General features: G+C 39.8%; 1 protein-coding gene across 13 annotated transcripts in view; it reads left to right on the top strand.

The window, feature by feature from the left end:
• Positions 1 to 25,985, top strand: part of cacna1c (calcium channel, voltage-dependent, L type, alpha 1C subunit) — a 193,308-nt gene that overhangs the window by 57,597 nt on the left and 109,726 nt on the right. For all 13 annotated transcript variants that reach the window (XM_084346431.1, XM_084346429.1, XM_084346441.1 and 10 more), the window contains exon 3: positions 2,603 to 2,708. In XM_084346431.1, coding sequence (XP_084202557.1) covers positions 2,603 to 2,708 — 106 coding nt within the window. The remainder of the gene's footprint in view (positions 1 to 2,602; positions 2,709 to 25,985) is intronic.

Raw genomic sequence — 25,985 nt, 5'->3', positions numbered from 1 at the left:
ATTAACTTTGATGCATTTTGGTCCCGTGCGGAATGATCTGAGTGATTCTGTGGTCGATGATGTTCAAGGGTCAATACTTAATCCAAACATAAACTAAATATTAGCCCTACCATAAAATAAGCTGAAGAATCCACCCCCCCTCCCGGCTCCTTCTCTGTCTGCAGGGCTATTCCTACAACAGTTGTTAAGGCTCGAAATTGGTTAGCAGGTCTGTACCTAGAGGGGCCACACACAGTAAGACTGCTGTGTGTGATTATAGGTAGTAAAAGATTGTTAAAGTTGTTACATAAACTTCTTATTTGAAATGAAACTTGGTAATTTGTTTGTCAAGACAGTTCCATCACTCATATGCCATGCAGGCCTATAAAAACCATGTTGGGGGATTTGAAAATATGAATGTGCGTGTATAAAGAAATAAAGTGCAGATGTGGTTTTAGCAAACAACAACTTTTTTGCATGTTGGGATTGTAAGATGGTACATTGGCTCAACTTTAGAGACATAACGCAAGTGTTCAAGGCCTTGTCGCAGGGTAGGAATTGGAAAGATAGATAGAAACTATCTCTTGTAATGATGATGAAGATCTAAAATTGGGACTTTGGTTAGGCGGTCATACCGAGGCCCTGGACTATAACTTCACTCAATTTGATCCTGATTATATGGTGGCTCTGAGGATCCAAACACAACAACATTTCTGGAAACAACAATGTTTCTGAAAACACATCTAACATACATCTAAAATTATGTGTTTTGTTTTCACCATATAACCAGGATCAAATTGATTAAAGCAATCGCAGCAAACTTAAATTCTTGCTCTTTTGCAAATGAAAATAATGTTGTTAGTGGTGGCACAGACTTAAATTTAGCCAAGTGTTGAAAGCATTCACCTTTCCAGGCAGGCAGCCATGAGCTCTGGGTCTTTTTACTGCAACACCTGCAGACAGTTCTGATTTAGAATAATCCATCACTGAGAACTGTTGTAACATTTTATTTCTGTCAGAGTTACATTATGGATATGGACAAATGTTTTTTGTTTTTTTTTCTTCCAATTTGGTCATTTTTCTTGAGTACCACCACCACAAGTACTACATTACAAATGGTATCTCAGATGTTTCAATCCAAGGTACTTTACAGATGTAACCCAGCCAACCATTACCAATTGCTGTAGTGTAGTAACAAGGCCATGATCCCTTCATGGTTTCCCACATGCTAAAACTGACACAGCAGATGATTAAACATTGTTCTCAAGCTTGGAAAGCCTGCAATTATGGTGCCATGTAATGTGTCGAAGATAAAAATGTACATTAATTTGCTCATGGTTTGTCCACTGGTTTTGAGGTTCTTACGACTCTGTACATTGCTATTTACATTACGCTACAAGGTCTGGAGTTAAGACTAATTTGACATGCGTCCAAGAGGAAAGAGGGAATGGAGAAAGGAAGGAAGGTAGGAAGGAAGGACCGAATGGAAGAGGAGAGCAGAGGGAAAGCAAAAGGAGGTGGAGGGAGGTGACAGCAGTGGCAGTTAGTAATTGTGTTGATGAAAACCAGACCTCCTTTATCTCTCCTTCACATTCTCTCCCTCCCTCTCTCCCTCTCCATTCTCTCTCACTTTGTTTCTCTCCCACTCACTCTCTTTCTCTCTCTGAGGCCAAAAATAATGAGGTCACTCCCCTCTCAAGGACCGTTCCATATAAAAACTCTCTCCTCTTTCTCATTCCCTCTCGCACTCACTCGTTCTCTGTCCACATCCCGTCTTCCACGCGACAGGACTGCTCCTCGCCGCACCCATATTAGGGCATGCACTGTCTCTCTAACCCCCCTTTGCACACACAAAGAGGTTCCTAAGTGACCCAATGTGTCTTATTGTTAACGAAAAGGCTAACTCTACAGCTTTGATCTCTCTTATTGTGTACAGTGCTTGTGCACTCTGCTACATGTGTATATATACCTCTGCTTATGTAAGGATGTATTAGCTTGTTTAAAAATACCTCTTTGTTGAAATAACATGCCTGATACAAGGATTTTTTTCTATTTGAGAAGGCCAGAAGTCAGAGTCTGTATTAACCATATTGTTGCACAGACCCAAGATGTGGCAAAAGAATGGGACGCAATCGGACTGAATATTATTTTGACCCGTCGTAAGTCGAATGTCAGTTAAACACGCGCACAGTGTATATTTTCTGCCACTAGGGGTCTCTCAATGAAAACAAACTATGTGGTTGGATGATGTCGTGAGGTAGCATGGGCTTATGGGAGTGTTGTACTAACACGATTGCCCGTGTAAAACTTTTTGAAGTGACTCAATCATCTCATGTTTCTCTGGAAGTTACAGCAACTCGCAACCAGATAAAACAAATCATTACCTTGAGAAAAAGTATGGATTTCTCCGGGTTTGACCTTTGTTGGAATCGTTGGGATAATGTCAATTCAAAACTCAACAAATTTTAACAAAGGTCGAGTTGTTTTTAGACATTTTTTATGTGGAAATGTTACGTGTTATTACACCTTTTACAGGAACCAAGTCGATCAAGTTTAATGTCTCTAAACTCCTTGTTTTTGTGTACGCTGTTCCGGTTTGTATATTCCTTAACCCTCCTCTCAGACCATTTGAGATCATCATCCTGATGACCATTTTCGCCAACTGTGTGGCCTTAGCCGTCTACATCCCCTTCCCCGAGGATGACTCGAACGCCACCAACTCCAACCTGGTGAGTCCTCTACAATATTTAAACTGCTTCACAGATAAATACGCTCGCTTGCTGATGGGTCCAATAGTTGCTGGTTTAAGTAACTGCTTACTGTTTTTTTTTTTAATCCTGGAAGATAGGGATTCTTGGTTTTGTTGTTGTTGTTGTTGTTGTATAACACTTGAGTTTCCTTTGTGATGGGGTTGTCTTGACTCAGTTTTTCCTGTTAATTAGCCATACTGGGCCGCAAGTAATTTGCACAGTTCCAGCTAATTCTACCAAGTGTGAGATTCGGTGTCATGTTTCTACACTGTCACTGGTTCATGAAGGTGAAAGACAAGAAGGGTGGATTGAAAGGCAAAGAACAGGAAGGAACAAGAAAAAAAAGAATTGGGGAGTTGAAAGGATATTCCTGTCATTGAATAATACCTTCTTTGAGCATCATTTGCTTTTAACATTGATTGTTTGGATACCACAGAGTTGTTGTTTATGATCTTCCACTTCGAATCCTGAAAAAAATGTAGGGTTTCAGTTATATTTGACTGAGGACTCTTGAGTTGTACCAAATAAACCCATGTGAGTTTATTTGATCACGGCAAAGCTTGATTTTCTTTTGGGCAACAGAAAGCATTTGGCTAAGAAGAAAATAGTTGTTTTTATTGAGGAATTGCGAGCTCCTTTTGTGGAGTGATTGAAGTTGTTTTGATCATACATTTTACATTTGCCAAAATGTCATCTAGTCTAATGTACTAAATGTGCTATAATTTGATATTTTTGAAAGTAAAACAAAGACATCTGTTGCTAGAAAACTCAGTTTTCCTGACTGCTTCTTGCCAAACCTCTTATCTAATTACCTTAACCGGGCTGCTCACCAGGCTCTGAGTATGTCTGTGAGTAAAGCAGTGTGTTGCTCTGTGTTTATTTAAAGCAATATCCATCCATCCATTAGCTAAACTTGCTTATCCTTGAGGGCCCTGGATAAGTCGGGGGCTTCAGACAACCCCAGCTGACTTTGGGCGAGAGGAGGGGCTACACCCTGGACAATAATTCAATACGGTTGCATATATCTGTACAATTTATATGTATGTTTGCAAGTGTTTGTGTGTGCCAGCTTGCAGATGTGTGCCAGTCTATTAGTGTGAGGAGGACACTAATCCCTCTGAGGCCGTGTAACATCTGTCACTCTGTCGTTCTTTCTTTCTAAGAATTATTTTGCCACATTTACTAATTCTTGTGAGCTCATGCTGTGCTATGGCTTTCAGATTGCTTTTTGTGTGATCAGTGGTGCCAGTTGATGTGATACCATGTCCATGTATGATCTAAGTCCTAATTTTAGAGGAACCAGCGGTCACATGATCAAGCAAAAGTACCATTTTCTGACTTTTTGACCTTGGCTATCCATAAAGTTAAATTGGACTTGTTCACTTACTGAGAGTGGAGAAATAATATTTGTTTTGATTTGTTTTGCTGTCACTCTACCATTACCAGATTTCTCCTTTAATGATAAAGTGTCAGAGCAGGTATGTGAGTCAGCTGAAGAGTAAATAGGACTGAAGGAGGACAGCTGTTTTCATCTTCTTAATCAGTGTCCATCACCCACTCTCCCTGCCACTCTGTCTGAATTCTGTGGGAGGCATTACAGGCCAAGTCTCGGTGATCACATTACAGTTACTCATTGGAGAATCTAAGGTACTCTTTAGCTTCTTTAAGCTCATCATGTCAATCATATTGAAATGACAGGTGGAGAGCTCATGAATGAACCAGCAAAAAATAAATCGAACACAAGTTATTCAGTTAAATTTTAAAATTAAGAGCTGTGACTACCAAGAAGAGTAATCTTCAGTGTGTAAATAATTACTTTGCTTCTGTAGTATAAGATAAATCATTACATTTAAGAAAAATAATGCCTAGTGTGTAACTTGTTTCCCACTGGACAATCTCGACTGGATAATAGTAGCAAGTCTTCATGTCTATCAGTGTCTGTCAACACAATGAGGAGAATTTTAATGCCACTCACTGAGCTGTTTTGTAACAGAATACAGCATGAAGCACTGGCATACACACAAACACGCCCACACACACACACACACACACACACACACACACGCGTGTGCTTGCATGCAAAGTTAGGCCTCCCAAATGAGCCTATTTTCAGGTCTTCTATTCTTGCAGAGTTATTTGGGTTCCTACTGCTGACCCCCAAATAGTTAAAGAAAAAGATACAACACACACATGCAAACCCTCCCACACACAACCTACTCACCACCACCACAGCTGTGCTCAATTAGTTTTATAACCTTCTGACAGACAGGAAGAAGTGTGCAGATGGACCAGATATACGACTTAAATAGACGGTTGAACCATGTATCACTGTGTGTGAGTGTGTTTATTTGTACATTTTTTTGTTAATGTATGTGGTGTTGACGGATGCAGAGGTTAAAAACAAATAGTCTTTTGTGGTGGAGGAAGGGGAAATGCTGCACAACAATCAGACTGATTTACGATACAGAGTCTGAGCTAGTTTCGGTCTGACACAGTAATTGTCAAATGTGTAATCCCATAAATAATATAGTAGTAGTATTGTTACATTTGTTATTATAAGTTATCACAAAGTGCGTTCATTGTACAGTAGGGTTAAATATTGCCAGTACACCATGTTTCCCAAAAGTATGATTTTTTTTTGATGGCTCAAGATGATGTATATTATGATAGTGGCAATATTTTCACTAAATTTCTAGATTTATATCCACATAAACTGTATGCCTCAAAACTATTAACTGTCTTGTTGAATCACATGAATCAGAATTAGAACATCGCATTTAGAAACAGTGCTTTCTGCCGACATTGCCAGAAGTGCATCTTAAGTATGTTTACATTGTGTTTGCAGTATGTATTTACTTTAACAACTCACTTCATTCATTATGTTTGGAAGACAACAATTGAACCCAAGGCTGCCAGAATCTATATTACTTCCCACTGGTTCATTTTCTAGAGTGTCTATTGTGATTCTCATTATATCGACATCTTAGTCATTTAGATGATGGGTTTATCCAGAGCTGCTTCAGTGACTGTTTTGCTTAAGGACACACATGCACATGAACCTGTGACCTTATTGTCTTACCAGTAGGAAACGCTGCCAATTCTCTGAACAATGTCCTCACACTATTATGTCTTACAGTGTCACCTTTGCCTTCCAGTGCCACAAACCTCTCATTAAATCTAATGTGAGTCTGAGCCACAGGAGGGTTTTAAATATTCCCTGCATCAAAGCTCTTTTAATGCAGCTCACACTGAACCCCCTTGTGTTATTTCACATTTTTGTGTCACCCTCCTCCTATCGTCGTCATTTGTTATTCTTTTTATCATTTGGGGTGTCCCATTGTGCCAAGCCCTTTGTGTTGTTTTTTTGCTCAAACACATCTCATTTTAGCAGTTATTATCATTTGCAGATAAACCACAGGCTTCCACCAAGTTTGATCTGTTCATGAAGCACAAGCTCAAACCTGCTGCATCATGGCTGTGGCTCAGTGTCCCGACGATGCTCTTTACATTTAGCCCTCACCCTGTGTGTGATCGAGCCTGAGTTTTAGAATCAATATGGCAAGTCTGTCTTGTGTAATACCAGAGATCTGTTGTATTGCTTCCAGTACAAGATTTCTATTTCTGTCCACATCCCATAATGTGCAGCTCTGTCTCCTTGACGACATGCCCAATAATAGCAGCGGGAGAGGTTGTCATGGTAGTGATGCTCCTCATCTGTCCTTGGTTACAGGAGAAAGAGGGGTAGGAACCAAACTGTGAGAGAGTCTCTTCTCTGAGGGAGGGAATATATGCTGCACTTTGGCTAGTTTCGTTTTTTGCTGAAACACCTAGATGAATTTTCTCTAACAAGGATGTGAAGCTTGACTATAAAACTTCAATTTGGTTGTTCTATCCCTGTTAATTTCTTCTTTTTTACTCTGTTTCTGTTTCTCTCTCTCCCCTTCTCCCCTTTTTTTCTCCTTAATCACTTTCTCCCTCTTGCTCTCCTTCATTCCTCCATCTAATCAGATCAATATGGATACTTTCAGATTGACAGAATAATGTTGTCATAATCAAGCAATTAACTAATCAATACACCTGATTAGACACTGATTGATGGAGAGGCAAGGGCACACACACACACACACACACACACACACACACACACACACACACGTACACGCAATCATACACTTTGGACGCCAGATCCCGCAAGCAATAAAGAGGCTTAATAGGATTCAGAGTGATTGAGGTCTGAGATAATGTTGGTGTGTGCACTGAAGATTTCTATGTTGTGTGCATACATTAGCGTAGTTCACCATGTTACACGTCGTTTATGTTGTTCACGGTTGCTTAGCTGTGTGTCACGAGGTGTGTATCAGAGGTAGGTCACATAGTGTTTGGTGTTAGATGAATTAGCTGCTGGTTGTGCAGTGGGCATGTGAAACAAGTACCCTTAAGTCAATGAATCATCTTTTAGAGGTTAATGGACTCAATCACACCACACATACACCATACACACCTTCTCCTCTCTCTCTCAGGGTCTGATCTTTATGTTTTTCTTATTTTTTATATAAACAATACCTTGGGTCTTTTGGTCAGCTGTGTAAAACAGTTTGTGTTTTCCTGACAAGTGACCTCCTGTGGCTATGTGACTATGAATGCCCGCTCTCAGTAGCAGCCACAAAGGGTGACATCATTACACCACCACAAGACATACAATATAAGAGAGGTTTATTTGGGGCTACGAAGCATGTGGCTTCTAACTTGTTGGCTGCAGATAGCACCAAACAAACCACGCAGTCAATGTTTTCCTACATTTGACCCAGGAGCTGTAGTTGCTGAAATTTAACTGGGCAGATTTACAGCTGTGCCACACTCTTTCTGATTCCTTGATTTAACTGCACAGAGATGTTGAGTGACTTGAAAATGTCCTCATATCTTTCCACCGATTGTGCTTTTTGGTCACCTTTTTGTGGAGTTGCTTTGAGTGTTTCTTGATCTCTATGGTGTAGGTTTTTGCGCAGATACTGACTCCCCAAACCGCTCCAGTTACATTTTTACTTACTACAGACAATTGAAACCTGTTGGCTACATACAGGTGATATCCATTTAACTAATTATATGACTTCTAAAATAATTTGGCTGCTAACACATATTTAAATTTACAATTAATGTAGATCTCTCTTCAGGGATTAAAGGGTCTTTTGTTTGTTGATTTGCATCAAAAAGCTGCATCTACTTTGATTCAGTGCTTTAACTTTATATAACATGAAAACTTCCAAGAAGGAGTGAAAACTTTTTATAGGCACTGTATTTTGTTGTTTAGGTGGACTAAGACTCTTCCCACAAGACAAACATGTTTTTTTTATTTCTGGTGTTCTTTTGTTTGTTCACATTTGACCTCAGAATTGGCCTCTGTTTTTCCATTTATATCTAATATTACAATTTGAAATTCATGAAATAACCTGCGTTTACTAGATTTAATTCCCGGTATGTTGCTCCAAATATCGCTGGGTGTCTGTTCTTGAGTTTCCACATGTCCTCTAGCCTTGCTCTCCGTCTCCCCATCAATTCTCTGTAGAGGATCAAGTTAACATGCTGTTCCTCTGGGTGCTACTCTTCTGGTTGCTAGGAGTGTCTATTTATAGCTGTAGAGGAACGATCAGCATCTATCTGTACGTTCACTTATCTAAACAATGTCGGCCTGTGTTTTCTTGTGCTGACGTGTTTGTGTGTGTGTGTGCACCTCTGAAGGGCCACAGTGGAATGCAGCTACTGACGGTGCATCTGGATAAGGGTGTAGACGTGTGTTAATGTTTGTGTGTCTGGTGGTGTATGTGTGAATAGCTACTGTACAGTGGCGCTTGATGCATTTATTAGTATACTATATTGATGAATAGGATGAGTGAGTGTGACAGTATATGTGTCGTATATAAACAGAGATTAATATGACTCACTTCTGTATCGTATCTGGTCTTACACATTAGCAGGCCCCTCTGCACAGATGGAAAACTTCAAACTCTAGCAAGTTTTCTACAGTACAACAAGTTCCAACTGTGCTGTAGCCTGGGGAGTCATTATGTGGAAATTATAAATGCTGTTCCCCTTTTCAGCTCCCGGAGGAAACAAGGAATACCCCAGTTACCATTCCTGTCAGAGACATGGGTGCTTTCCGACTGCAAAGTTACTACTTCACCGTGCTGTTTGGTTTCTGCTCCAATGGTCCCGTATTTTGAGCCGTTTTCTACCAATTCTTCACTGCTGCAGGGCTCCAATGTAACTGAAAATGAATCTTAAATATACGGATGTGGTGCACTTTGAGAGCAAAATTAAGAGGCTAGATGAAGAACTCTGCTTCTGTAAAATAAATGAATCCAAACCACATTAGTTATATAGCTATAAATAGTGATTACATGGCCAAAAAACTAAAATGAATGCAGTTTGAAAGTTTGAAATGTCACGAAGATAAAATGGGAATCAAATTGAATTGATTAGTATTGGAGTGCTTGTTATTGTTCTTTTGTGTTTCTCATATTTATGTGTTTTTTCTACTGGTGAAAGCTGCTGGCAGTGTAATGCATGAACTAAAACCACATGGAAGAGATAATGGCTTGTGGTTTGTATGTTACAGGAAACATAAAGCCACTACTGAAACAACAAGGCTGAATTTATTGATGTGATCATTGTACTTTGTATTATTTCTACTCTTTTGCCAGTTTAAACTTGACACACTATAATAAGCATAGAAATACTTGGATTGAAACTGAAGTCTTATTGTTTTCTCACTAACTTCATTGGCATGGCTGTTAAATGAGAGAAAATGGCCATTGTGAAACATTCTGTTAACTGCTTTGCTGTTATCGCTGTATAATTGATTTGAATCAAAAATATCTAATAAGCAAAAAATTGTTAGTCCTTGTTGTCTCGGCCCTTCCCTCTTTCTCTGAGCCTTTCTCTCCCTCGCTCTTCTCTTCCACCTAATAAAAGTGAAAGATAAAGACTCTAAATGATGGCAGCTGTGGCACCACATTCATTACAACGCCATTTCCTCTTCCGTCTCTCCTCCTCCCTTGCTTTTTAATAGTCCCATTTTGGTGATAAAGACAGGGAGATTTCCACACGAACCTCCTAACCTCTCCCTCTTTCTTCTCCTTTGCTTCCTCTTTTTTTCTCATACATTTTTCTGTCTTTGAAGAGAAAAAAGATGGATGTACTTTTCGTGTGTTATGTGCCAGTCCAAACTAAAAACAGCATATCAGTATTTTTAGGGTTTTGGGAGAACATGAATGGCATGAATCCCATGATTTCTGAGCAGATCCCTGGAAATTGTCCCATATTACGCCCCCTGTTTGCACCAAACCTGCATACCAGACCACTGTGATTTTTAGGCTATTTGCATACATTTGTGTGTGTGTGTGTGTGTGTGTGTGTGTGTGTTTGGGAGGACATATATAGGATCTGAGGATTTGCATTTGGATTTGTGTGATGCCGCATTGGTGTTCAGCACTAGACTGATTTGGCAAACAAGTCACGTTAAATCAGGTCAAATGAGAAACTAAAATAAAGTTTCCCTTATGCAGACACCGAGGCAAGAATTATCAACATTACATAACTGTCTGAAAGAGGCTAGTAATGCTGAGGTGAATTTTTGATCATTTGTATGTAGCTCCAGATGTGCCCGCGGTAAAGGCGAGAGAGACAGAGGCGGTGAGGGAGGAAAAGAAAAGAAAGAGATAGAGCAGGATATTTTTACTGAGCTAAAAGTGTCCACCTCTGCCTCACATCGACCCACATTACTGCTCCCACAGAGCACCCAGAGAGAAAGACAGAGTAATGTCTCTGTCCATCACTGAAACTGAAAATTCTCAATGCAACATTACCACAGGGAGCGATGTCAGTCTTAATGTCCCCATTTCACTTAGAAACATTCTCATCATACAGTAGTTCGCTACAGTTGACTTAAGCTTTGTGGTTCTGTTCAAGGCAGGTTTTCTGCCTAATCAGACAGCCATTTTATACTGAGCAAACAGTACGCAGAGCCGAGTTTAACACATAACGCACAAGAGCCAGTGTGTACTATATATGTAGATGTTTTCATTAGTGTATAATCACCTGTAACTAAGAATCGTGTTCAACACAGGGATTGAGTCCTCTTCCACAGAGTCCGCCATATTGCACCGCCATGTTTCTACAATAGCCCAGAAAAGACAGACCAAACATGGGCTCTAGACAGGACCATTTTCATTTTTAGCAGCGACAGTGTGAAAGGGTGAGCTGAGGTGTATTTTGTTGGTTGCAATCTGCAACCTCACAGCTGGATGTCAATAAATCCTATACACTGGACAGTACAGATTACATCACAGAAGTAGCTATAAGGTTAACCAGTACATAAATCATCATACACTCAAATAATGTATAGGTGATCACTGAGGTTTAATGTCAAGGTCAGTGATAGTTTTAAATGTAGGAGAATAGGAGAGAGATAGTCTTCCCGGGAAATTGAGCAGCCACACTGCTCCCCCTTGGTCAAGGACAATGGTTAGACTACCATCACTGTCAGCCTCTGCATGACTTTGCTCTTTATTTTACATTTTAAGGACCAAAGCTGAGAACTTTTTAATTGCTGTATGGCACAAAACATTTTTTAAACACATTTTTTTTCACAGTTGCTGCTTTCAAAGGTTTAAGCTTTCTCAAGCTTAGAATAAACTTGAAATAAAATTGAGTGATTCAAAAGCAAAAACTTTGGATAGTGGTAAATTATCTCTTCTCAACGCTATTCTCTTTTATCGTAACTGAATACATTCTCTATTTTCTATAATTACATATTGCTATTATAAAATATTATACCCTGTTATACATTACAATTTCTAGTATGCCTTATCTTTGGTTGCAATACATAGATACAGATATTTGTTGAGTTTTCATCAAGGTGGAGGCCCTGTATATATATACATTATTGTATATACACATACATAAATTTTCTCTCCTATTCTCCTGGTCTCCTGTTCTTGGTTTGTGCTCAGCCTAGTAACTTTATCCTGGGAAATCTGTTAATATGTAGGATTATCCCATCACTGGCATCCCAGTTTTCAGCACACACACACATGCACACACACAATAAATTGCTTATACAGCAAACATTACAACCATGGCAACAAAGGTAATGGAAGTGCACAGTAGATCTCTGGGCAAATTAGGGAGGCAAACAGGTGTAATGTGTACTCTGCGTGCGCATGTGTGTGCATGTGTCTTCGTCATTCCAGACTAATATTTAACCAGCTATAAAAGCCTGGTGTTACATCACCACAGGAGTTAAGCAAACTGCACACCAGCCACTTTCAGCTGAAAGGTCTACATCAGTCAATCTCCATAGAGCTTAATGCACAACCTGTCATTTGATTTCTTTAGTACTGGAGACTAAAAACTACTCAGGTGCAAAAATTGACATTTAGAAGCAACAGGAAGAAGCAGATTTGTCAATAATAGACGGATATACAGTATTCAATTGTCTTTTGTGTGACGTTTAAATGAATGGTCCTGCTCCTGCATGTGAACGTCTTCTGACTGCCCTGAGAGTGTAGACAAAAAGCAAAATATCTGAAATCCCATTCAGTGCAGAAGCCTCAGCCTCAGTTGCTCAATGAATTAATGGGTGATGCTGCGTTGCAGCCTGTACTGGTTCTGTTAGGGAGAACTCGCAGTCATGTTGGTGTGGTATTCACTGACATTTAGCCATCTGGTCTGGGATCTGGCAGCGACACACTTTCTCTCTCTCTGTCCCTCTTTGTGTCTGTCTTATACAGAAGCACACACAAACAGACACACACAGAAACACAAGGTGATGGTTTACACAGACATACACAGTCTGTTGATAAGGCGTGTCACTATGATGCAGAACACTGTAATATATGTGTGTGTGTGTTTGCGTGTGTATGTGTGTGTGTACCTGCATGCAGGCTAGTGTGGTTTGTGTGTTTTGCCTGCATCATCAAAGGGCTGGGTTCCCATAGAAACAGATGTTTTTTCAGTTTTTCTTCCTTGGTGGCAACATGTGACAGACTGTTTCAGTGTGAGTGTGACTGTGTGTGTGATATACCCTTAAAGTATAACATAGGGACATGTGTTTTTGATTAAATACATTAATGAGGTGAATCCAGGTAAGGGCCTTATCCCTTTATTGATCTCATTCATTAAATCCACACCAGCCACAAAGGAGACGTAGATAAAGAGAAGCACATAAAGATCTTTTATGCCTCTGCACCAGCATCGGTCCTAGTCAAAGGCGATATGTTTTCTGGTTGTCTGTCCACCCCATTCTGGTATATGCCCTAATTTGGCCCACATGTCCACTCTGACTCGAGGATGTACTGATTTGATTTTGGTGGTCAAAGGTCAAGGTCACTGTGACCTCATAAAACCCATTTCTGGCCACAACTCAAGAATGTGTACGCTAATTAAGGCAAAAACTGATGACATTTTATATCCAAAAGGTCAAAATTAAACTTCACTGAGACATCATAATGTTCTACAAAAAGGGCCATCATTCAACGCCGTACATCAGGAACAGAAGGGCAGATTGTGACCATATTTCTCACTTGGTCGGACACTAAATTGGTGACATTAATCTTGCGTGTCCACCTTTAAACTGTGCTGATTGTATAGATCTTCTGTGTTGCCAGGTTGAAGATGTGTGTAAAGCTTTTAGTTTTATTATAACTAAGTTAAAATAATAACTTTCCTACTACATCCATATTTGGAGAGTTGTCTCCTGTCATGGATACGACTTTGTGTTCTACTAGAATCAGCTTTGTTGGCCGAGCATGTGAACACACACAAGGAGAAAGATTTAGATTTTTTGTGTCTCTCAATAAGCTTAAACACTAATAGACAACAGTAGACCACTACAAGCTGATTGGTTTAGCTAATACTAAGATTTAGGTTTGATTTTTCTAATTCTAGTTTAGCTTTGAGATAATTAAGATGTGGACTATGCAAATTGCAAAACAGCCTGCAAAGATTGTAAAGAAGTTCCTTTTTATTGTATACATTCATCATTCAGACCCACCTGACATCCAGTCAGCAGCTCTAGTGTTTGTTTTATCCTTGCGATGAGTCATCTACAGTGTAATAGTGAATTCACATCAAAAGATGAATATCCATTTGCTTTTGCTTCTGGGTCTTTATCGTTCATTGTTGAGAGAGTGGTGGGAGGAAGATTGGTCATGATCAATAGAGTGGCCTTGTTAATATTGCAAAGTGCTGTTTCCACTCACATCTATTCACTGAAATCTCTTTATCATGGAATCAATAGGCGTGAAAATGAATGTGTTATTTTGTGACAGACAGCAGAGTTTAGAGACATATTTTGAGGAGCATACTGGTGCTTTAGCATGTTTCATCCCATTAACTACAAATCAGATTACATGAATGTCAACCATGTTTTCAGAGCATATGCTTGAAGAGATTTTGGAAACTACTTCTAGCTTTTGAGCTTTCTTGGTTGAGTGCCCTAGAGCTTTGGGCTCATGAGCTATTTTCTCAGGACATCAGATCACATCAAACACTGACATCTTAGGAAAGTTCAAAATGTCAATTCAGTTGTTTATTGCATGAAAAATAGTTGACATTAGGTTGTTAATCCTCAAATGTCAGTTGCCTAAAAACATCTTTTTCAGAACAGAGACTGAATGCAAACAAGTGAGTCTAAGGAATTCATTTGAGGGTTTGTGAGATAATAACAGGAACAGGTAGCAGAGAATTTAACATTTGACATACTGTATAACAGATTTTGTCAGAGATTCCTCTAATTTTTGCTGTTTTTCTTGTTACTTTTTTTACCTAGAATTTTACATCTTTAAAAATATGCAAACAGTCATTTTTTGTCATCCTGGGTCACAGCTCATGAACATAGACAACCATTGAAGATGGTTGTCCAGTAGACTTGACTTTGATTTATGAGGTTACAAGCCAAAAAGTTTGGGAACAAATGCTGTATGCTTTGGAAAATAGTGGATAGTAATCTATTGCATGGAGGATGAAGAGATGAAATATACAGAAGGTTTTTAATGGAATATCTGCACTTTTGGATCACAAATGTGAATCCTGTGCTCTTTCACCTTTTCTTTATGTCACACAAAGTTATCCTACATCCCCCTGAGTTTAAATGATAGTTTGTGTAGACTTGTATAAGATAGCAGAGGGCATGCCCTAGAACATGTATAATACATAACTCAACAGAATTTAAAGTATAAGATGAAAAAATGCTTTATAGCATTAGAAAAGTCTTTAATTGTCTAGTCTACTCACGTTTAATGTTGCACAGCCACGTTGAGCTAACGTTGCATGACAAACATGGCAGCTAGATGTACAGAGCAGAGTGTATTCTTTTTCTAGGAGTGAGGAGGATGTGTATATGTCTATTTGACCATACGTGCTCACATACACTCTGTGGGTTTTGTGCCAGCAACAGTATCCGGATCATTGACCAGACCGATTATCTGTCATTCCCGACTATTCTTTCTCTCCTCTGTCTTTCTCTCTCATCACCTCCCCCTTTCCTGTCCTCCTGCTTTGTAGGACATCTATCAGGTGTGTGTGTGTGACAGCGACCTCCCTACGCTGCACCCCCCGCACCCTCCCGCTCCTGGGAGGTGACCCAGTTTCCCATGATCCAATGCGGCTGCTTCTGCTGCGTTGTTGCCGTAGCGATCTTGCGCGGTCCTTTAATGCCGACTGTGACTGCGCCATGAATAATGGATAGAGAGAGTGACAGTGTATTAGACAGAGAGAGGGAAGGATGAGTGGAGATAGGGAGAGGGGGGACGGAGAGGTAACGATAAAGGAGGGAAATAGTCAAAATATTAGAGGAAGCACAGCATGGACAGAGTGGATAAACTGTTGTAGATTCGGAGGAGTGAAGTAAAAAGTGAGAGGATTAGAAAGAAAAACAGAGTACTGGAAGGAGAGAGGAACAGGGGAAGGATGAGGTGGGAATATTGGATAAATGGAGGCACTGAGCAGAGCGGAGAAAAGATGAAGAGTTGGAGGAGAAGTCAGTGCTACTCTAGAAGATACAATCAATTCGATTCGGTGTTTGCACAGCTTTAAATCGAATCTTTCGTCAAATGGCCCTTGAACTTGGTGGAAAATGGTCACTTCCTGGAAAACAATGCTTCTTTTGTGGTGACCTCTGCACTAGTGGGTAGAACTAAATTGTGCAACCAGTGACCACATTACAGGTTTTCTAATAATCACATTTTCCAGTTCTTTCAAAGTAAACTGTCTTTATTACCATAACTAACAGCGTAGCCTATTGGATTACTTCAAGATTAGTCCTTCGTGTTTAAATGTCATGCCATACCATATAGGGCTGCAACTAACTATTCTTTTCATTGTTGATTAATCTGCAGATTATTTTCTCAATTAATTAATCGGCTGTTTGGTCTATAAAATGGTGAAAAATGTCGATCAGTGTTCCCCAAGGCATACTGAAGAATCAAAGTGTCTGGTGTTAGTACCAAAGAAATTTGACTTCTTCCAACGATTAATCAAGTATCAAAATAATAATTTAAGTTGGCGAATAATTTGATAGATGACAACTAATTGATTCATCATTGCTGCTTTAATACTGTGTGTTGCCTAAAGGAAATATGTCTCATTAAGAAGGCTTTAATAACATTACAAGTCATCCACATACTGGTGTGAAATTTTACAGTATGAAAAAAATCCTGCTAGTGCTCTCTACAGGAAAGCATGCTGTATCTTTTGGCTTTAGACTAGTTACTTATTGGCCTATAGGATATACATTATCTTAGCTAAGTTATTATTGTTCCATATATGGGCCAGGCCAATTTATCAGTTTTATTTTTCATATACATTAATGTGTAAAATTTTCCATGGCTAATCGACATTGTTATTGTCATTCAATTAAGTTTATAAAAAGATATTTGCATACCAGGTAAAAAAGTGACACAGGGCATACAAAAATACATTTGACATCTGGTGTAAAACTTTCATTTTAACTATGATCTGATGGCTACTAAGTGATGCTATAGTTCACCATGAATATCTACTTTATGTACCATTAATTGACTTTTTCTACCATTTCTATGCCTGGTTATATAGGTAGAGGTGAATTGTGGGAAGTGTAGTTGACTGTCTTTCAAGCCCAAGCCCAGATGTGCAGGGTTAAAGAAGTCTCTATACAATCAGTGAGTCAAACAACTGACATGGCAGTAAAGGTGTGTGCGTTTTTTGTTCAAGTACTTATGCTGTGAATGTGTGTGTGTGTGTGTGTGTGTGTGTGTGTGTGTGTGTGTGTGCTTTTGAGACCATTTGTGCAGCTTGTAGTTAATCTCTGTAGTGCTGACCGCAGCACACACCTGTTGAATAGCACTTTAGCTGTCACACACAAACACACACATACACTCTTTCTCTGGAGCAGACACATACACACAGGGGCATGTAGAGGTGGCTGCCCATTACCTTCCTGCCACAGCTGTCAATCCTTGGGCTGGCATTTAGTTTGTACAGCAGTGGGTTCAAGCACACACAGACGCACACAACAAATACTTTCTCTCATTGGCTGCTGTGAATTATATATTTTTACTTCATCTAAAAGGCTTTAAAGTGCCCACACAGCCTTTTAGTTCAAAGCAGGAAGTTAACACAGGCGTGCATTCATTTGCTCAATGAAAGAAATGAAAGAAGTAAGTACAGCATGTAAGCAGCCAGCCATGCTTGCTCAACTGATGTTGTGGGGGCTGAAAACATGTCTTACCCCTCTGTTTTCCTGTAGTAAAGGTTCCATTGTGTTAATTGCACATGCACAAACCTAACTAACCAGCTGTACGGCTGTAATGACTTTGGAACCAAGAACTCTGCAAATAGAGAGAGGGTAGAGCGTCACTGAGATGCAGGTTGACATGGGAGTCAAATGTTGTAAAAAGTCTGACTAAATCTGTCATCAGGGATGTGTTTTTGGTGCTCAGATATTGAGCACATAATCACCTTTTTGTAACTACCTCCCTTTTTTTGTTCCATTCCACAGTTAATCCATTCATATTGGACACATTTTCATTTCCATTTCCATGTTTCCTTCTCTAATTTTACTATTTTACTTTAATTTTAAATGCCTAATTTTCCAAGTAACTGATTTGTTGTTTAGACTATAAAATGCCACAGGTATTATACTACAATAAAAAGCAGAAAATCTCTTACATTTGCGGGCACTTCTTTCACGGCGACACAGTTACAGTAAATTTTTACCAACAATTGTAATCACAATTTGTCACTTGCAAATTGCAGATTAAGTTGGGTGTTTTACAGGCAGTCTTTTTCATTGTAAAATGAATCAGACGTAAAATAACGAGGCAAATATTTTATCCTGCAAATCGTAGCTGGCATGTTGCTGATTTGGGCAATCCTTTGGCTCCTGGAATCAACAAACAACCAGATGTTTCTGTGTGGTTCAGCGACATACCGTCATTTCCTTCTTTATAGATTCCTCCAGTGAACCTGAGTTCAAAAAGAGCGAGCTGTAATACATGTGCTTCACATGCAAGCAAACTGTACATACTGTACATCTTCACACAAGCACACACATTCAAAGCACATGGTTCAGAAGGTTATACAGCACATGGCTCCACATGTAAGCTATTAGCTTTTACTATTAGTCTCACCAAGTCTGTTTTACAAGGACTTTGATGTGTGTGGGGAAGCAAAAGAGAGAGACCCAGAAAGATAGACAGACAGGCAGACAGTTTGTATCTGTGTATTGGGAGTTGGAGGATGCAAAGAAGTATATGAAGGAGACAGGAGGAGATCGTGGGTATATACATGAGGATAAATCTGATATTATGAAGCGCGTTGTTAAAGGGACAGTTAAATTTAACTTTAACACAGAATTCAACAGATGCGTTGGTCATTCGAAGGATGTGTTCACTAAGGTGTCTACAATACAGACAACCACAATACAATTTTGAGATTTCATTGCTTTTTAAATACTGTAACGACGATGTGCACCATTGAGTCTTGGCTGTAAACCTTTACAGTAAGTCCCAAAGCTGCAAATGCATTAAGGATCGTGGTGCATACAGCAGTGCCACACACAGTACAGGGAGCATACAGGCAGGCCCTCAGATCTAACATAAATAAATAGTGCAAATATTTGTCCAAAGCGTCCGTGTCCTGTCTGTGGTCTCTTTTAACGAGCTACTGCCTCTTGTCTTTGAAGCGGCCTGCATTTCTCAGCGTGTGGAGTCGCTTCATGGTAAATCTCTCTCTCCGTTCTGTCTTCACTGTAGTTATAAAAGGATACAGATTGTTTCACAGCAATAATGACTTGGCAGTGAGATTCGAGCCAAAGTTTTAGGTTGCCAGGCAACTCGAGCAACACCAGCGACCGTATATGGATATTTCTGTTTTTATCTTTGCTTTCAACTTCACTTGTCACTGTGACTCTTTCTTTCTTCCTTCTCACACTTCCAATATTATTTCTCTTCAACTCTTTGTCTTCAACGCTATTTCTCTCTCACTCTGTTGTCTTTCCTTCCTTTACGCTATTATACAATCTCTCACTTATTCCATCTGCCTTTGTTTCTTTTTGTGCAAATTACGAGCTTGTTAGCTATGGGGTGGGGTTATAAGGGCAGAAAAGTACGTATGGAGGTATAGATGAGGGGAGGGAGATAAAAATGGTTTTAGGTGACGAAAGGAGTGTTGCATAGTAGGACCTCACATTATGAAACCAACACATGCACTGTGCTGTACAGCCTCTATAATGTACACTAGCCATCACCTTTGGCCTTGGACTATAGTTGGTGACTGCTGCCTAGCAACTTTTGGTCTTTCTGCATCTTTCTCTCTTATGATAAAGACACCAAAGAAACAGATTGGCTGTTTAATAATTCCAATAAAAGTCTGTGGCAAGTGCGGCAACTAGATAATGAGGGTAAATCAAAGGCATTGATACTATAAAGCATTTTACTCCTACATACTTTTCCAATTATCTGCTTCTCCCTCCCAATTTTCCTTCTCCTTCATTCATTTCTCTCTCATAAATAGATGTACACATGTTCTTGACCAGTGAATTTAGTTCTCACCAACGGCCACCTTGGCAGAAATAAAATCTTGCTGAATTTCATAGTTTTTTAAAATTATTATATCACATGTAACTGTGTATTTAAATATTTCTCAATCCATCTCCCTAAGTAGCATCTGGACTTACCAGTTAGGTAGGGAAATCATATGTTTGGCTTCGATATGCAATTTAGCCCTAATTTTGTCATGACTTTGGAATAGAATATTGTTTTCTCCTGCATTTTCTGACTTTAGCAATATGCTTTCTGATCTGTACTTTGTGTTTTAGATCAAATACCACATGACACATTTTTAACTGATCAAAGATAGGGGATTGTGCCACAAATGAGCATTCGACAGAGCCAAAAATTAAAAGACGTAATTTTGCTTTGTTATATGTTAACTCATACTTTCTGATGATTCTTTGCTGTAATGAATCAGCCACACATTTTCTTTTAATGACATGTAAATTAACTTTTTATGCATGCCCTTACTCAGCTATAGAGATCTGTTAATGTCCAGATATAATTAATAACCCATCTGGACCTGGTAACCTTAGTTTTGTCTGATTTCACTTAAAGGAAATGTTCAAATACCTCATCCTTATGCCATTCCTTTTGGTTTAATACAGCGATACAGCTGATTATCACTGGCGTAGCTATGAAAGGAGATGTTTTTCCTGCTAATTATATGGCCATGGGGCAACCGAGTAAGATGCACATGAAAGCATCCCCTTTTTCTTTCCTGTCCTCCTGCTCCCGTCTTCTCCTCTCTTCACTTCTTATCGCTTTACTTCTTCTTCTCTTCCAGCCTCGCTCTTTCCGTGTCTGCTCCCTGATCTAATTAAAATGCCATCTTCAGTTCACTGGTGAGCCCCCTCCCTTCTTCTCTCTGTGCTCTGCTGCAGTGTAAACACGCTGTGTCATATTAAAAGTCTGAATCCGCTGTGTCATGATTTGGAAGCTTAGCGGCTGATCCGCCATGTTTGACAATTTGACTGTGCCATGTTAGATGGGACTATGGCAGGGATTTTGAAGATACGTTATGCTTAGGCATGCTTAGGGCCATTATTGCCACCATGGAATTGATCTGGAGGTTTGAGCGGGTTTACGTTGAAGGCTGCAGCTATGGATTCAATTCCCACTGTAATAGTTTTATCATAGTGTGTATTCCCTTATACCTAACCTTGTCTAAAATGGAGGTGGTTTTCAAAGATATAGAAACACAGACCTCCAACTCAAAACATATAGTCGTTTTTTTTGCATCTCAAAAATCTCTCATTCCCTTTGCTGCACGGTTTAACAACATACACCATCAAGCAGACATGTACGAAGAAAAGTGTTCAAAGAAAAAGTCACCCAAGTTCATGAAGGTGATGTCAGATTATTAACTAACACATACACAGACACACCAACTCCTTCACCATCCTGTGTTGATCTGCTGATATCTCATCAGCTCCTAATGAAGGCCGACAGATTGACAGCCCGAGGAAGCTCTCCAATTGGTCCGAAGATGTGATGTAACCATGTCTTGGTGTCACATACATCGTTGAATGAGTGTTAAACTCTAATCTAATTCTAATCTTCAGCGACCTCGAAGTCAGATTTAATTATGAACTCAAACACTTCGACACAGATAGATTGAAATGCACACCCGCCCACACACATCCATGGACAAAGGAGCACACAGTATGATGCTTCATGACCTCTGGTCAAAGCAGCATGAATGCAGGTTTGAGGGAGGCAGATACAGAATGGGTTTTCTCATTTCAGACGGACACTTCAGCTTTTTTCACTAAAACCTGCATTCTAGCAGCAGCACGCTAGCTAAGTGTTAGCTCTACAGTGCCATTTAGTCTCAGTGAGCAATGCTAACAGAGTGTTAAGCCATTTGTCAATTAACTGATGTTTCAATACAGAAACTTAAAAAAATAAAAAATAAATAACAGACATATTGTAATTGTGGTGGCAATAAAACATGTTTTTGCACATGCTGTCTCACACCTCCATCTAATTTTGTCTTTTCACTCTCGCTAATTTTTCTTGTTTCTCTCTCTCTCTCTCTCTTTCTCTCTCTCTCTCTCTCTCTCTCTCTCTCTCTCTGTTGCTACCTGGCAACAAGCTGGTTTCCTTGGTGATGGAGCTTAGTAGCCTCACATTCCCAGAGACGGGGGTGTGTATGTGACAACTGGTGTACACACAGAGAGAGCATGCAGCAAACGCATGCTCGTACTCATGTATGCATACACATGCAGGGATGGACTTCACACATGCACACACACACACACACACACACACACACACACATACAGTAGATACCCAGATATACACCCATAAATTAACACTTGCACGCATATAGCCTCTTCTTCAACAAATGAATCATTCATTAAATTGAACATGAGGTCATTTTTAGAGTGAAAATGTGCAAAACAAGACCAAAGGAAGCAAATACATCACCAGTATAAACAAAACAATAACAAATACAATTAAGTTAACAAAGATACACAAGGTTTGCAATGCTATAACTTAAAATGATATTTTAGGCAATAAACTTTCTTGCAGCATTTTTGGGCAACCCCTCTCCCTCATTGCGACAAGATCCATGTGCATGAAGTCAGGTCCATTAAAAAATGGCTCCCCAATTTAGTGTCGAGGAACTTGACTGGCCTGCACAGATTGCCCTGACCTCGAACCCATCCAACACATTTGGGATAAATTTGAGTGCAGACTGTGGCTGGAATTGGAGCAAATCCCTGCAGCCAGGTTCCAACATCATGTGGAGAGCCTTACCAGAAGACTGAAGGCAACATTTGAATGTTTAACAATGACATATGGGGGTAATGTTTGGGTTGTTTGTGGGCCCACATACTTTCCATCATGTCGCAAATAACCTAGGTTCTGTCTAGGTTCTGCTTTCCTACTTATGTTGTCTGAATACTGCACAGAATGGCTGAATAGGTTTTATATTTAATATTTTGAAGTCAAATAATCCAGAGCTGGCCCAGAGTGATATTTATTTGAGTTGTCTGGGCCATACAAATCCACATTATAAGAAAATCTACTATTAACGTACATGATAGGCTACCAGGTTTTTGACGAGTGTGTGCTTATATGGTGTCTGCCTGCTCTCAGATTGTGTCCCAGCACTCCCTTTTTCGTTCCACAGGACCCAGGTTTACTTGTGAAATGAATTGCCAGAGAGGTGTGCTGCAAATTTTAGAATTTGTTAGTCAGTGTATAAAAGAACCATGAGAAATGATCTCCCTCTGTGACTTTCACACTCAAGTTTTAGGTTGTAGTCACAAGGGAGACAGATGGGCTGTGAAGATGGGTTTGGCTGCAGTGTGTCCGAGAGAGAGGAAGGGAGAGATGTTTATCAAGCACTCAGCAGCTACATACACGTCTTCTCAAACCGTGGTGGTGCAGCTCTGTTCTGTTTACCATGTTTGGAGAAAGAAGGTGAACAAGTGACACAAAGACTTTGGGGAGAGAGCAAGAGAGAGAGAGACTCCAGTGTTAAGATGACATCACACACATGTTATTTGTTTTTAGTCCAACCACTTTAGTATTTATGATTTCAGTCAGCTAGTACAGGCCACTTTCATGTTGGTGCTTTAGTAAAACATGTTGGCTAGTACAGTATTATAAAACAAGCCTTGACAGCTTTCCATAAGTGTCATTATCTTACATTGGCTACTCATTCCATTATAATTTTCATCTTTGAGCTACTTGACTGCTCTCTGTGTAGTTAATTAAAGAGGTCAATTTCTTTGAATTTGGCAGAGAAATATCGTTACAAGCTATATTCAGAGCGAACATGCTGTAATGAGGTCTGGGCAATATGGACAAAATCAGTGAACGTTAGAGCTGCACAACCCAATCACAGGAATAAATGTTGGCAATGTATGTTTCTGCACACCACATACAGTATGTTGACACTTCAAATTTCTTTATGTCGCAACTTTATGTTTCTTTAGGCTCCATCTTCAAATTTATGTTATGACAAGGCTGTGCTTATGGTCTGGTTAGGTTTAGGCACAAAAACCACTAGGTTAAGGTTAGAAAAAGACCGTGTTTTGTCTTAAAGTACTTACTTTGGTTGCCACAAACGCGGCTGGATACGTCAGGAGGTCTCCTGTAAAAAAACAACCCAGTTTTATTGGCACAAACAAGGCTGGAGATTGTCCTGAGGTCTTCTTAAAAAAATCCAGTGGCACTTACAAATCAGCCACCCATCTGCACCATGTAACAAGTTTTCAACACATAACATTGATATTTCTTCATGAGTTTTGTTTGTAGTTAGCACCTACATTGTGTCTGACCCTGGTAATTTGGGACAGTAAAGTTGGCAGTTGGTTGAGCAAAACATTTAAATCGAAGATGTCACTTTGGGCTCTGCAAAATTGTAATGAGCATTATTCACAGTTTTTTGACATTTTATGGACCAAACAATAAAAATGAACATAATCAGCATATTAATTGATCATGAAAATAATCATTAGTTGCATCCCAAATGAATGTTAATTCCATGAGTAACTCAATGGCAGGCCAGAACAAAACCTGCCTGTTGTCTGGTTAATGTGCTCTCTGCAGCCGGTGTCAGTAGTCAGATTGTTTATGGGGTTAAAGAAGCATCACTATGTAACACCACTGTACAACCAAGAGTGAGTAAGTGTTTTTGTAGTACTAACAACTCAAACAAAGTGATCCGTCTTGTCTTTGCCTTTGGCAGGCGTGTGTAAATTAATGATGTCTTTAAAAATATTTTAGCAGTACTGTAATCGTAGTTCTTGCGGTACTGTAGCAGCAGTTGTACTATTGAAAGCCATGAGTCGAACTGTTTGATAGGCATCAGGTGAGATTTGTGTGCGAGGGTGGCCTCAACTCTGAGTGGCCGCGTCTTCCACTGCTCGCTCCTTAACTGGTCCTCATATCACAGAGAGGCTAATTGGAGAGGAATTACCTCAACAAGTCTTAATGACATGCTAGCTACAGACACAGAGGGCTCTCTCCTTCAACAGTAATGAGTCAAACTCTCAGCACCTCTCAGTGGCTTGCTCTCATTTACCTGCTTCTTAGCCAGATGAGGGGGTCTGTTAATCGCTCAAGAGCAGACGCCAGAATACTGCAGTATGTGTAAAAGATCAGGACAGAGAAGAATAGATTTGAAATGGTGGAAACATTTTCATGTCACATTTATGTGAAACAGCCTTTAATATTTCCTTTTGATGAGTGCATTTAAAGACACATATTTCTTACAGTTTATAGTACATGTCAGTGAGTTGCAAGATATACTGTACAGTGAAACCACACACCATACGCACACACACTCACACAGCCTGTATCTTTCTTGCGCAGTGGGTCACTGACCTTGGCAGAGAGGCCGGTATGATTGGCCATCTCCCTGCAGTCTGCATGTTGCTTGTGTGTGTTACGTGTGTGTGTGTTTGGCCTGCTCTGTCCTGTAGGCCATGTTGTTGCCCTCGCCTGGTGTTATAGTCCATCTGTCTAGGCCGGTAGCCAAACGCCCCTCTCTGCTCACTCTCTAGCGATTTCACCATGATGGTTGTTGAACGTGTCTGATAGAAATGATACAGCCCTCTGGTGGAAATCCATTCCTTAATTGAAATATGCTCACTTTACCTTGCAAGACGGGTCCTTGTCAAGTGAAGAACTAGAAAAAAATGGTATTTTTCAAAGGTAAGAATCATTTATTTTATACAAGAAAGGGTTGCCAGGCGAAACACATCAATTCCCTGCTCCACTTCCCTCCCTGTGGCTACTGAGCTACAGTGCTATAACAGTTGGTGGTTAAGTGCCTTGCGCAAGGGCCTCTCAATGGCATGTGTAGAGCAAATGGAGAGCCTTTACTCATTCATTTTCCACCACATCTGAGGATTTCAACAGTTGGCTTTATGTTAATGAGGCCTCTTCTCCTTCAGCCAGCCAGCCCCGACCTGTAAGCCATGCAGAGGACGAGAAGTGAACGTTTATTGTAATGAGAGTGACTGTTAAAGTAAAATGTCCTTTTATGAGATACATTTAAAATCGAAACACACATTGTGCCATACATTTGTTTAAATATAGCTGTAACTTAAAATGTTCATAAGTGCATGATGAATTCATTTATCTGTTATGTGAAAAATGTGCATGTTAAGATGGAACATTTTAGGGATACATTATAATATTCATA

The sequence above is a fragment of the Pagrus pagrus genome (assembly GCF_965226575.1).
Source record: "Pagrus pagrus genome assembly, chromosome: 23".
Taxonomy (NCBI): Eukaryota; Metazoa; Chordata; class Actinopteri; order Spariformes; family Sparidae; genus Pagrus; species Pagrus pagrus.
The sequence above is the reverse complement of the archived record's forward strand: the minus strand, read 5'-3'. Positions and strand labels throughout refer to the sequence as shown.